The sequence below is a fragment of the Phycodurus eques genome, chromosome 10, assembly GCF_024500275.1.
Source record: "Phycodurus eques isolate BA_2022a chromosome 10, UOR_Pequ_1.1, whole genome shotgun sequence".
Lineage (NCBI taxonomy): Eukaryota > Metazoa > Chordata > Actinopteri > Syngnathiformes > Syngnathidae > Phycodurus > Phycodurus eques.
In genome coordinates this window covers 7,657,839-7,672,406 of record NC_084534.1, presented here as the reverse complement: position 1 = coordinate 7,672,406, position 14,568 = coordinate 7,657,839, and the positions used below count along the sequence as shown (strand labels likewise).

The 14,568-nt window shown below is 42.6% G+C and overlaps 1 protein-coding gene across 2 annotated transcripts in view; it reads left to right on the top strand.

The window, feature by feature from the left end:
- Positions 1-13,890, top strand: part of cdh4 (cadherin 4, type 1, R-cadherin (retinal)) — a 221,371-nt gene extending 207,481 nt beyond the window's left edge. Inside the window, exons 10-16 of one of the 2 annotated variants that reach the window (XM_061688683.1) lie at positions 829-1,082; positions 5,441-5,583; positions 7,939-8,175; positions 9,980-10,213; positions 10,776-10,915; positions 11,891-12,055; positions 12,456-13,890. In XM_061688683.1, coding sequence (XP_061544667.1) covers positions 829-1,082; positions 5,441-5,583; positions 7,939-8,175; positions 9,980-10,213; positions 10,776-10,915; positions 11,891-12,055; positions 12,456-12,662 — 1,380 coding nt within the window. In that variant the 3' untranslated portion in view covers positions 12,663-13,890. Of the gene's footprint in view, positions 1-828; positions 1,083-5,440; positions 5,593-7,938; positions 8,176-9,979; positions 10,214-10,775; positions 10,916-11,890; positions 12,056-12,455 lie in introns of both variants that reach the window. The other variant, XM_061688681.1, reaches the window with a different exon arrangement.
- Positions 13,891-14,568: the final 678 nt, after the last annotated feature.

The window sequence follows — 14,568 nt, the reverse complement described above, 5'->3', positions numbered from 1 at the left end:
CAGCGTGTGTGCGCTGTTGTGAACCCACAGCATTGACAGCCGCACACACGCTGTCCCATTCACTCCTCTTTTGCTTGTTGTTAATGCCGGAGGACAGCGTGCCAAAAGAGAATTTTCTTGTGCACCACCACTTCATTGAGCAACTTCACATTCAGAAAAATCATTCGTCCGATATAGCCGATTGTCTGTTACATTAAAGCACTTTTTTTAGGCCATATGCACCCATATGACTGTACAATACAGAATTATTGTTTTGTACGGTAAGTTTTTTTTTTTATGGCCAAAAACGCCCATTACAGTACAAAATTATTTTAAATAAATATTAAAAACGCTTGAAAATGTTTGAAAGTTTCACATTTTATCCAAATTTACCACAACGGCTTGACAAAAAAAAAAAAAAAACTGTGACTATACCAAAAATAGACTCCAAAGAGTACTCCTCAGAGTTAACGCCACAGCCATGCCGCCCTCTCTATGTGCTCTATGCACAATAGGCAATAGATATAACCATCGTGACATGGCCACCATGCCAATGCCCCACATTCAAAGGGCCACCACGTAGGCACGGGAAGCTCTAGTATTACTGTGTATCTGTGACCCGGAAATACGTCAGTCCAAGTCTCTGCCTGCATTGTGCCACGTCACCAGTAAACAACTGCGGCTGATTCTGGAACTAACAGATTCTGTCAACTGCATTTAAACTTTACAATTTGTACAATTATTCTTTTGTCAATGACGCTGTTGTCATCAGGCACTGTCATTTAACTCCCTTCGTTTTAATTTTGTTTTCCTTTTCGCCACTTGTCTTACCCTTTACTTCCTTTCCAGGCAGTGGATTTCGAGATGAACCGGGCCTTCATGTTGACCGTGGTGGTGTCCAACCAAGCCCACTTGGCCAGTGGCATTCAGTCATCACTTCAGTCCACAGCTGGAGTCACCATCTCAGTTCAGGATGTGAATGAGCCTCCTGTCTTTCCCGTTAACCCCAAAATGATTCGCTTCGAGGAGGGTGTTCCGGCAGGGACAACCCTTACGGTCTTTTCTGCTCAGGACCCGGACCACTTTGTACATCAGATTGTCAGGTACTTCAGCGTCATTACTTTTTTCTCACTTTGACGGTCCGCTCCAGAATGTGATAATACAAAAGAATGTGGTTTATATAACACACCATGGTACACCCTGGACTGTTTCCAGTCAATAGCAGACGTTCACACCTATGGACAATTTAAGGTCTTCAATTACCATGCATTTTTCAGAATGTGGAATGAGGCAGAAAATGGAGGAAACCCACACAAGCATGGGGGAAATATGCAAAACCCACCATGGCCCACATTCAAATCCATAGCAATAAATAATCATATCTAGAGCAAATTTAGGTTTAGTGGAAGCAGCATATTGCATTGTATTATCGTGGAAATTGCTAAAAAAAACAAAAAAAAACAAAAACACTATATTCCGTTCCAAACTGGACTGTTTTCCACCAGCATGACAACATGGGCGGCACAATGAACGAGTGGTTAGCACATCCCCCTCACAGTTCCGAGGTTGGGGGTTCAATGTGAGTATGAAGGGTTGTTTGTCTGTATGTGCTCTGCTATTGGCTGGCAACCAGTCCAGGATATACCATGCCTTTCACACAAAGTCAGCTGGAATACACTCGAACTCACCTACGACCCTAATACTGTAAGTACAAGCAGTAAAGAACATGGATGGATGGATGGATGATAACATTGCACTTGCACAAGCTCTGTGCACATGTTCATACTATTCCAATTACTTTATAACACATTCCACACACATGGTGGACAAGCTGCACTGACTACTCAACATTAGGGTTGGGCATCGAGAATTGAGAACCGTTCTCCCGGAACCGTTCAAATTAAAGAATTTCGGTTCCCAGTTTCGATGCCTAGTCCTCCAGACGCGAAGAAGAAGTGGGGAAAAGCAATGAAGAAGTGGTGTAAACCAACAAAGAACAGGCACGATGAAATCTGGAATCGCTCAAATTCAACCGATGCCCAACCCTACTCAACATACATTACTTTTTACCATGAAAATGTTATGGTTTCCTATCGCTTCAAAAAGATAGGGATGTGGGTTTAGCTCTATTATTTTCAGGAAATACATTCATTACACACACAAAACCTTTTCCAAAAAACCCAAGATAACTTAAATGTTCTACTAATTAGAGTCCATTATTTTTTTTGTACATGTACAACTAAAGTCCCATAAATCCCAGAGTAAGACATGGATACAGTATATTGTTTGTCTCAGTGGTTTCATTAGGTTTGCAGAATACCTTGAATTCTTGATTAGAATTAACTTGTGCCTGGGAACACTACATAATTCATATGACCCCTCTAGAAAGTAATTTGCGGCTCATAGGTTTATCCATACATCCCTCCTTATATTCGCTATGTATGCATAATTTTGTGTGAGCCACAAATTACCCCTGGCATTGCCTAAAGTTATTGATGTTAATTAAAAAATGTTAAGTAAATAAGAAAAAAATCTTAACTGCAAAATTGACAAAAATCATACAGTATTAGGGCCTTGGGGGATTAGTAAATCGTTGCGCAGTTGTGTTAAAATCAATACTAAGATGCCTGAAGAATGGAGGAAAAGTGTGCTGGTGCCCATTTTTCAGAACAAGGGTGATATGCAGAGCTGTGGGAACAATAGAGGAATAAAGTCGATGAGCCACACAATGAAGTTATGGGAAAGAGTAGTGGAAGCTAGACTCAGGACAGAAGTGAGTATTTGCGAGCAACAGTATGGTTTCATGCCTAGAAAGAGTACCACAGATGCATTATTTGCCTTGAGGATGTTGATGGAAAAGTACAGAGAAGGTCAGAAGGAGCTACATTGTGTCTTTCTAGATCTAGAGAAAGCCTATGACAGAGTACCCAGAGAGGAACTGTGGTACTGCAGGCGGAAGTCTGGAGTGGCAGAGAAGTAGAGGGCAGCAGAACAGCGGTGAGGTGTGCTGTAGGTGTGACAGACGAATTTAAGGTGGAGGTGGGACTGCATCAGGGATCAGCCCTGAGCCCCTTCCTTTTTGCAGTGGTGATGGATAGGCTGACAGATGAGGTTAGACTGGAATCCCCGTGCACCATGATGTTTGCAGATGACATTGTGATCTTCAGTGAAAGAAGGGAGCAGGTGGAGGAACAGTTAGAAAGATGGAGGCATGCACTGGAAAGAAGAGGAATGAAGATTAGCCGAAGTAAGACAATATACGTGCATGAATGAGAGGGGTGATGGGGGAAGAGTGAGGCTACAGGGAGAAGAGATAGCAAGGGTGGAGGACTTTAAATACTTGGGATCAACCGTCCAGAGCAATGGTGAGTGTGGTCAGGAAGTGAATAAACAGGTCCAAGCAGGTTGGAACGGGTGGAGGAAGGTGGCAGGTGTGTTATGTGACAGAAGAGTCTCTGCTTGGATGAAGGGCAAAGTTTATAAAACAGTGGTGAGGCCATCCATGATGTACGGATTAGAGACAGTGGCACTGAAGAGAGAACAGGAAGCAGAGCTGATGGTGGCGGAAATGAAGATGTTGAGGTTCGCTTTCGGAGTGACCAGGTTAGATAAAATTAGAAATGAGCTCATCAGAGGGACAGCCAAGGTTCGATGTTTTGGAGACAAAGTTAGAGAGAGCAGACATGGATGGTTTGGACACATCCAGAGGAGACAGGGTGAGTACATTTGTAGAAGGATGATGAGGATGGAGCTGCCAGGCAAGAGAGCTAGAGAATCAGAATCAGAATCATCTTTATTTGCCAAGTATGTCCAAAAAAACACAAGGAGTTTGTCTCCGGTAGTTGGAGAAGTACACCAAAGAAGACCAAAGAGAAGGTTGACAGATGTAGTGAGGGAAGACATGAGGGCAGTTGGTGTTAGAGGATGCAAGAGATAGGCTTACATGGAAAAGGATGACACGCTGTGGCGACCCCTAACGGGGCAAGCCGAAAGGAAAAGAAGAAGAAGAAAATGCCAGGTTTGCACACTTATTCACATATCCAATAGACACAGCATTAATTTGAGTTGACCTTATATTCCAATATTCACTTCTTTTGTTTTGCTTGCCTTGCTCCCTCTGTTTATTTCTCCCAAAATCACTAATTCCAAAGTAATTTGAAGGTTAAAACCAGACTTAATTTTCCTTCTTAATGCATTGAAATGAGTTTCTTCACAGTTTGTTGCTGGTGTTTTGTCCACGGGGAGTGCTTTCACCAAAGTTCATCCTTCTTCAACATTACACACTGACATTCTCAACTGGCTCTCCATGCCCAAAATTTAGGACAGTGTTACCTACCAGTTGTCCGTTGTGGTGTGAAGAGGTCATCATATAATGAGTGCTAAAATGTCTGTCTCGCCTGCTTGGGTCCCCCTCATCCTCATAACTGATTCTGTTCTCCATCCGTCTTAATTTGGCTGACACGCAGCAGGCATTGTGCCACCCAAGTATCGACCCTGTACACCAGATACTCCCACATGCCCTCCAAGGCCCAGCGGCTTCATTCCACTCTGTAGCGAGTGCCACTGGGGGCGATTGATTTTTCTTAATGTCAGTCAGATGACCTCTTGCACCAACAAACCCGTGCAAATGCGACTGAGTGCATATGTTTGTGGCCATTTCTTCATATACACTGAGCAAAAATATCAATGCAACACTCTTGTTTTTACTCCCATTTTTAATAAGTTGAACTCAAAGATCTAAGACTTTTTGTCTGTACACAAAAGTCCTATATCTCTTGAATATTGCTCACAAATCTGTCTGAATCTATGTTAGTGAGTACTTACGTACTGGTATTTACTATCATGATACGATTTAACTGGACCCAGAAGCAAGCGGAGGCTGAGAGGTTTGTGGTGAAAGGTTTATTGAAGAGGATATGGAGATGGATCCTTGAGGCGTACTGTCGGGTTGTCGAGACAGGGAACATGCGGCAGGCGGTGGCGTGAACAGGTGGATGGCTTGGCGGCGTTGTGGAAGAGGTCAACACGTCGGGGAACACGGAAGGAGCACTGAGGACAAGGAGAAACACAGAGGTCAGAAGGATAGGGAGGACTGGCGTAGCTTACATGAGAGCCGGTGTACGACGGGAGAACATTAATACTCTGGCTAGAGTTTCCAGGATCTGTCAGGCTCTTACGCAGGTGATGATGTAGGCTGATTGAAGACAGGTGCGCGGCCGAGGTGGTGCTGATTACTGGGAAGAGAGAGAGGGAGGGAGAGAGGACGAGAGGGGCGCAAAGCGCCACCCAAGCTCCAACATAAGGACTGCGGGGGCACAGCTCATGAGAATTATATCATGATGTGGTCCACAACTTAGAAGATAGCTTCATAGTTTGGGAGGGGAATGTAAATATTGTGTTGGAAACCTCCTGTTGGATTTAATGATGAAATTGTCTCTCTTCCGGACATATGTGTGCAAAGGTACTCGAAGCTATCAGATCCCGCTAACTGGCTGAGGATCAACAGGACCAATGGTCAGATCACTACAATGGCCCTACTTGACCGAGAATCCATGTACGTCAAAAACAACATATATGAGGCCACATTTCTGGCCTTCGACAATGGTAAGTCTGGTAAGTGAGGATGACAGTGTTTGATTAGTATAACCACAAATGTGTTTTCCAATGATGTCCCTTTTATGGAGCAGCCCATTATTGATACTTTTGCTGTAGACCACAGCCAAATCCCCAGCATCATTTTATGTGGCCCACTAAATTAAATATTATGATTCTCCAACATGTTTCTTGCAATTCGGATTTGTTCTCATCATTTTGGCAAAAAAAGCTACACTGAATTGGAATTGGAATTTTTCTTCACTCTAAGCAATTTTACAAGCATTTGTTTTCATAGTTGTACACTATTAGCTTGCCATTATTTTTCATGCCTTATGATTCAATTTGTTGTTAATATACTTTAAAAAATATCACATGCAGGTGCAGTTGTGTATTTGTAATAATATGATGAAGTTATAACAGTACTGTATATGGGTTTCACAGTGATAACGGCCCTCTGATGAAGACCATAACTGTTGACAATGCCTGTGTTTGAAACACTATACTCGATATTAACCCCGTTAGGGCACAACACGCAAACGGGATTTCTTTCTTTCATGATTACATTTTCCCAAAGGAGGTCAGCGTTTTAGTCGCATTATTGAAGCCACATACTGTACAGTATACTACTGTAGTTGGAAAGTGTTTTCAATGTGTTTTTTAAGTCATTAGGTTTTTGCCAAGGTATACCACGAACGATGCTACGTTCTATAGCCAACCAGGCGGTGGCATGTCAAGGAGTGAGTCTTGTTAAACCTGTGACGAGCAAATAATTATCAAATGAATGTCAGTGACAACAGCACCGCAACAGTGTACAACGAGCTTAACAGCTACAATAGAGCAGCTAGCTCTCTGTGTATGATGCAAGTGTTGTTATTGCACCAAGAAATGAAGCACACCAGCTCATACTAAGTGTCATCTGTCTATTGATTGTGGTGCATTGTGTCAACAAGACTACATAAGACACTTTGACTGAAATTGTTTTTACTTATTCTACTGAAGTGACGTGCAAAAAAGGAAGCAACCAAATGTCCATCCAATCAAAACAAGATATTCAATGGGGCCGAGGTCTTTTGGCATGTACATAGTTGATTCACCAAGTTACTGTCTGTGAGAGAGGAAAAAAAGAGTGTTAAAGTAACTCTGAGGAGCTGCTGGTGGAAACTGTCTATTCTTGCACCGCATCAGTAATTTAGTTCAGCTTCCTGGAAATGTGTGTGGTGGGGGGGTCGCGGGGGGCTCAAGGCAACAATATACACCACTGCAGTCTGTTTGTTCAACAGAGCAGCACGTAGTTTTCTCGTCCATGTCTTGCTGTTTGAATGTCACGGCCTACGGAGGACAATATCTTTTTTACTAGTTGTCACTTTTAAAGTACTAAATATCATTTTTCCGAAACAGTGTCAACCCACACATGATTAAATAAAAGGTATCCTAATCAAATTGGTTCCTTAGAACATGCGCAAATGTGTGTATTCTAGAACACTGAGCAGCATGAACTGGCAAGAAAATGTTTCTCAGTTCAGTTTGTTCAACAATCAATCATGGCACTGCACAATAGGGAAGATTTTCGGGAGTATCCAAGAGTATGTCTGTCAATATGCAGATTGAAATACTGAAATGTGTAAATTTTCTGGAATGGGTTTGGCTTGATTGCACCTTCTTCTTTATCAATCTATCCATCCATCCATCCATCCATTTTCTGTACCGCAAAACCTCACTAGTATTGCAGGCGTGCTGGAGCCTATCCCGGCTGACTCTGGACGAGAGGCGTGCCACCCTTCAATTAATCTATACTTCTAAAAAATGATTTTTTTTCATCGTTACAAAAAATATTCACTGAAAGTTTCCCTTCAAAATGTCTCAAGTTAAGTTTTAGGTGAATACAGTGGAATGTGTTAATGATGGAGAGGAGAGCAAGCTACAATACTCAGCAATATTAACATCTGAAAGGCAAACCCACCAGCTAACTAGTTTGACTAGTTTGGCAGAGTCCTTCTGCAAAGCTTTTGTAGTCCGACAATTGAATTCTTAAATGGCACATTTTTACATTCATCCAAATACCTCAAAATACTTAGCATAGGTATTCCATCCATCCATCCTAATCCTTCTGCTGCTCTTCTCAGAGCTTGTGTTCCAAGTGGTAGTTTGTGTGTCTGCCTGCAATGCTGAGTATAGATAACAGTACCATTGCCAGACTGCCTCAAACTCTTTCTTGTTTTTTTTTGTGCCATCTGCATGCATTTAAACCTCACCTCTATTGCCTCGCCCTTGTGTCCACATAACTATCTCACCACCTGCTTGAGTGTTTATCCTCCTGCCTCATTTGATCAAGTTGCTCTCCTCTTTCTTCTCTCCACTCTCCAGGTTCACCTCAAGCCAGCGGTACAGGAACTCTCCAGATCTACTTGATCGATGTGAACGACAACCCCCCAGTGCTGATACCCAAGGAGGCCCAAGTGTGTCAACGGGCACGCCCCAACTCTAGGATTAATATCACGGCTTCAGACGCTGACTCTGACCCCAATGTGGGACCGTTTGGTTTTGAGCTACCTTCCTTTCCTCCTAGTTTGCGCCACAATTGGACCATTTCCAGACTCAGCGGTATTATTATTCTATACATTGTCTTGATAATATTACGGATTCCTAATGCATTGATTGTACTTGCTAGCCAATTATTATAACCAACTCAGCATTGCTAGCTGAATGCATTCATAAATGTAACCAATGGGATGCAAAACGTCTCAGTCGATGAAGTAAATTGTGCCATCGCATGGCATAGGATTGATTTGAGCTCCCCAAGTAAGACTTTGGCAAAATGTCTCACAGTGAGAGATACAGGTTGCATCCAGTGGTGACATATGATCTATCATTTGTGACAAATGAGATCTATTCACATCTCCTTGTCGCCAGAGTCACCCATCTGTCAACTAATCCACCCAGATGGATGTATCACAACAGTTGCCTTGAGGACAAATCAGATCACATACTTGAATTCTTCTCCCACTGGGACTCATGTCTCCATGTGACTGACTAAGACATGCTGAAAGTAATGTTGTGTATTGCAGTTAGGTCTTAAAGGTATTCATACACTACACATGATGAGGAGAAAAATGGGCAGGTGTGCGCTTACTGTTCTTATTGAATGTGGTGTACTCAAAATTACCAACACAGTGCACCACACACATTATGATATCACTGACAAATGCGAGTCTCCTCCCCGTAACCGGATGTCTGTAGTAGTACCAAGACTTACTGGTGAGTGGCAGTATGGTGCCACACAGCATCCAGACTGCTGAAAAATATAAAGAACAATTGGTAGTAGTAGAACAAGAAATAAAAGAACCTAGGCTAACAGTTAGCTTATTCTGTTATTTGGTAGAAACATTGTGGTTGCACAGTCTTCGACTTGTCATTTTTATTAATAAGATGACTTGTGAGACCTGTTATGCAAACGCTCAACACAACCAGGTCCTCCTATATTTGTATTCAGCAACAGCGTGTGCTTCAGGTTCCTTCCTTGTTGACAATGGTTCTGTTTAAAGCCACAATCACTGAGTCCGTGGCTGGGCCAAATTTCGGTGATGACTAAATAAGGATTGGCGATAACACTTAACACACCCCAAGACACATTTTCATAGACAGCACATCAGCAGCGGGGCGCAATGTCTGGCAGATTCTGATTTTCGTGCAAGCTCAAGGCTCACTGGACCTGTTTGCCAATTTGGCAGACTAGTCTGCGCCAAGCGAGGGTGTGTCCTTGGAGATATGACTGGCGGAGTGACAATTTGGTGGCAGAAAGTCAGTCTTAACACGACTGCTTAGACCGCGTCTAAATGCTTGTACAAGGTAGAGCGCTGGTCTAACACGAGGTTGGTGACTTTGATCAGGCCACAGGCAGATACTGAGGTCCGCAGACATATTTAAAGTCATAAAGTCACCAGCGGTTATCACCAGCTCATTCTGTATTTAATAAGGGTACCCGCTCATGTTGTCTGTTGCCACACCAGCCAAGAGCAGTGATAATGCGGCACTCACGCACGGATCACTGGGATTCCGCATCGTCCTCTTCCGCACAGAGATGTCTCCTTCGAGACTGTCTTTGCACCACATTTAAAGGGAATGAGGGGAGCCTCTTTGATTAGCGGTGAATGAAGTTGGCTGTTAACACCCATACTGGCGCAGCCGTCCCACTCGGATCCGCCAGCTTGCGTTGATCTACAAAATTACCAACACTGGTCTACCCTGCCCCTGGCACACAGTTGCACTGCCCACCGTGCTGGGTCTAGGCGAGTCATGAAAACATGGCCCCAAGTGTGTATTATTTATAATGTATCATTTTTCGCGTGTTTGTTGTTTTTCTTCCACCTTCACATTCACTCCATTTCCTCACATACTCTCTCTCCAGGTGACCATGCTCAGCTGAGGTTAAAGATTCCTTACTTGGAAGCTGGCGTGTACGAGATTCCCATTACTGTGTCTGATTCTGGGAACCCGCAACAGTCTAACCGCTCCTTGATCCGAATCAAAGTGTGTCCTTGTGATGACAATGGGGACTGCAGTGCCACGGGGGCTGTAGCGGCCGTCGGCCTCGGCACAGGGGCCATCATCGCCATACTCATCTGTATAATTGCACTACTCAGTAAGAACAAGTTATTGCATGAGGGACGGGACAATGCACCACCAGCACTGTTTTCTTTCTTCCTTCTATAGTGCATCTGTAACGTACTCACAGCGCTTCACATTTTTTATATGTTACATCCTTGCTCAAATTCTAATTTATCTTAAAATTCAACACACAACTATGAAACATTTCTTTACGCCACCTTTGCACTGGCCTAAAAGCCCGAAGAACACTTCCCGGCAACACATGGTCATGTCAGTGTTTGATGTGAGCAGGGAAAAAAAAGTCCCAGCAATTCTTTTCATCATTGCTGTCTGCAAAATAACGACATTTTGATTTCAGTTGTGCACTGTACGATTAATAGCATGTGGTTAACTAACTTTTTGAATTCAAATTGAAAAAAACAAAGCACATTATATAGCCTACCAAAATGGTTGGTGGCTGTTTTTTGTTATTTTTAAGGAACATCACGCTCTTTAGTTTTGATCATGCATGCTATTTTTAAATTTCTAACAGTTCAGAAAATTGGTGTTTGTGTGTCCCTCTGGCCCATGGATATTTTGATGCCTGTTCCTTGCAGGCATGGTTCTCCTGTTTGTGGTGTGGATGAAGCGCAGAGAGAAGGAGAAGCAGGCAAAGCCACTGCTGATCGACCCTGAAGACGATGTCAGAGACAATATCCTCAAATATGATGAGGAAGGCGGAGGAGAGGAGGATCAGGTATGTCGTGAATGCATTCACCACCAGCCAAAATCATAAAAGGCTGTCATCAGGCACAAGCATTTTTGACATGATGAACACAAAACTCCCATTAACTTCACGAATAAAAGGGGGAGACGACAACTGAACAAGCCTTGGCAAATTGAGGTCAGCAAGACTGCATGTTTACTTTGTGTAGAGCAGAAAATTATTTTCTCATAGCAAGATAGATTTGCTCTCTGAGCTAAAATATACAGTGCTGGTCAATAATGATGCTTTTTTTTTCTCACAAATGCTTTCCTTGGAGAATGGACAAAAATTCCGAGACACACTATAAAGTCATGTAGAAAGTCTTTCCAGACGAGTGGAGACAATGACTGCAAAGTCGTAATGCCATATTTTGTGTGGATGTAGTGGCAAGATGCACCGCTACTTTTGCCGATATAGTGTAGTATTGTGTTTCTTTGAATAACTAATAACCTTTAACACTGATATGCCCTTATATCTGAATTTGATTGTATCAGTAATAACACAATGGGTTGTTTTATAGCATTTCTTAACACCTACACACAACTTCTTTCAACACCTTTGCGATGATTGAGGAGATGCAGTTATTTCTCAGCTGCAAAAACAAAATATCAGCAAATGACTTTATTTGCCACCCCCAAAATAGCACTCTGAACTACCATAGAGCAAAAGTTCAATTCTCTTTTTGAAATCCCATCTTGTAGCTGAATTTGACAACGATGCCATTATTGTGTGTAGTGTCCCAAACACAAGAAAAGAGGTGGGATTTGGGCCCTGTAAAAAAATAATAATAAATGAATAAAATGATTTGGTCCTAACCACTTCCATGCCTCAATCTGAAAGTACAAAATCATATTTTAATCATGACTTTTTTTTTTTTTAATCACGATTCTTCCTACTGCATGGGACAGACTTTGTTATGCAGTTTTATGCAAGTGTTGCACATTTCTCTCCATGGTCTTTATCCAGGACTATGACCTGAGCCAGCTCCAGCAGCCAGAGACTTTGGACCACATCATCAATAAGCCAGCAGGAGTACGCAGAGTGGATGAGAGGCCTATTATCCCTGAGTCGCAGTATCCCGTCAGACCCAGTCTCCCCCACCCCGGAGATATAGGAGATTTCATTCATGATGTAAGACTTGACAGTAGTAATGAATTTTATTTATTTATTTATTTTGTGATCATTGACGACTACATTGTGTCCTTGATATCCAAAACACATTAGTGGAGAAGTATAACAAATACTGTGACAAACTGTTTCATAGTAGTATAAACACAGAAAATGAGAATATTTTCCAAATACATTTGAATGAAATGATCACTGTGGCATGCAATTAGTCTAACATTGAAGTGTCTCAACATTGCTTGCTTTTAAAAGTTAGACAACACTTAATGGGATGAAAAGCATGATCTTGAGAGGTACACCTGGATGAAAATTCACCTCAAGCTACTTTGTCTCCGTTTTATTCAGGAATTACTGGCAATTGTCAGGTTAAACATTTGATCATAATCTCTTACTGTTGTGTCTCCAGGGCCTTCGGGCAGCAGACAATGACCCCACAGCTCCTCCCTATGATTCCCTGCTGGTGTTCGACTACGAAGGCAACGGTTCAACTGCCGGATCAGTCAGCTCACTCAACTCCACCAGCTCGGGGGACCAGGACTACGACTACCTCAACGACTGGGGCCCTCGCTTCAAGAAGCTGGCTGACCTCTATGGGGGAGGGGACGATGACTGAACGGAAGGAGGAGATGGGGTGGGCGGGGACGGCTTGCGCGAGGGTGGGATGGTTCATTGGGGTCGTGCCAGGAGTCAGGAGAGGTGGGTCATTTGGATGTCTGTCCAAGAAAGCACGGGTAGAAGCCAGGGACATGACCCAGTCTCTACGGTAGACGTGTGAGGAGTGGACCCTTACATGGGCTGAAAATGCTCACTGGAAGTCTGGAAAAAATGAATTCCACTGCAACTGTATTCTGGCTTTATACTTTTCAATGGCAATTTTGTTGGGTGATATTCTTTTTTCGTCGTTGTTCTCTCACCGTGCTGGACCCCGAACCCCCTGGGGACAAATCAAGGCGGTAGTGAGAGGCACACTTACTGAAATTATGCTCTGGTTTATTGTTTAAAAGAATACCATGTCTTGCTTTAGTCTCACACTGAAGAGAATGTTTCTGAGAAGATGCCCTGTGACTCTTACTCTCTCCACTTGAATTTCCTTAGAACAGAAGCACTGTCATTTTATAAAGTGCCTTTTGTGGTGTGGTTTTTGTATCAGACTCCTGCTATCTCAGGATCGGTTGCCATTCATGCAGTACAGGGAAGGTCTGTCATTGCCTCCCCTTCTTCCCCTCAAACTGACCTTGCCTTTCACTCCCCCCCCCCCCCCCCACCCTCCCCGACCCCCTCCCCTTCAGCATTGTCCAGGAGGGAAAGGCACAACCAGGGCACACTTATCACGCTCACGTGAAATATGGCCCTAAATTAATGAGGACGAACTTCTTCTCCAAGGATCTGTTCGGTTTATTGGTCACAAACACCACCTGTTGACACAAACACGGGGCCTAATTGGTATTGTGTGGTATCATTTTTATACTCATTTGGGATTTGTAAATTGGTGGAGAATGCCTGCCTTTTCTCTGTTGATTCACGAATATAGGCAGCCTTGATGTTGAGCTGCTTGCCTGCCCTGTATGGTTGTTGTGTTGCTTTCTCCACAGTGTAAAGCTTCTGTAGGCATGATCTAAAGAAAGCAGGAACTTAAAAAGACTCAGAATCAAGGCCTCTGACAAGTCCTGAAACATTATTGATACCTTTAACATTCCCGTTTTTTACAGTCCAACAACAGTATTGAAAGGTGCATGATTTTCTTTTCCAAGTTTTCTTCAAATCACTTGTTAGTATGTGGTGAGAATGTAAAAATAGTCAGCAGAAACTGTAAAGATATACTCTGTATAAAGACACTAAGAAAATAAAAAAAAAACTAACATACATATTTTGAAGACATTGACTGCTCTTTTTCTGTTGCTTTTTGCTGTGGTTTTGTGTTGAATTATTTTAAAATGCTTGCTTACATGCAGACCCCAATTCCAAGGAAGTTGGGACATTGTGTAAAACACAAAAAGAGAATACAATAATTTGCTAAGCCTTTTCAACTTATATTCAAATGAATACACTACAAATACAAGATACTGTATTTAATGTTCAAACTGATGAACTTTTTTTTTTTAATACTCACTCATTTTGAATTTGATGCTTGTAACACATTCAAAAAAATCTGGGACAGGAGCATGTTTCCAACTGTGTTACATCACCTTTCCTTTTAACTACACTGAATAATCGTTTGGGAACTGAGGACACTCACTGTTGAAGCTTTATAGGTGGAATTCTTTCCCATGCTTGCTTGATGTACTTCAGTTGCTCGACAGTCTGTTGCTTGGATGGCAGCATATGTTGCTGTAAAACATATAGGTACCTTTCAGCATTAATGGTGCCTTCACAGATGTTCAAGTGGCCCATGCCATGGGCACTACCACACCTCCATACCATAACAGATTTTGGCTTCTGAACTCTGCGCTGTTAAAAATCTGGAGAGTCCTTTTCCTCTTTGGCCCAGTGGACACGACATCCATGATTTCTAAAATCTA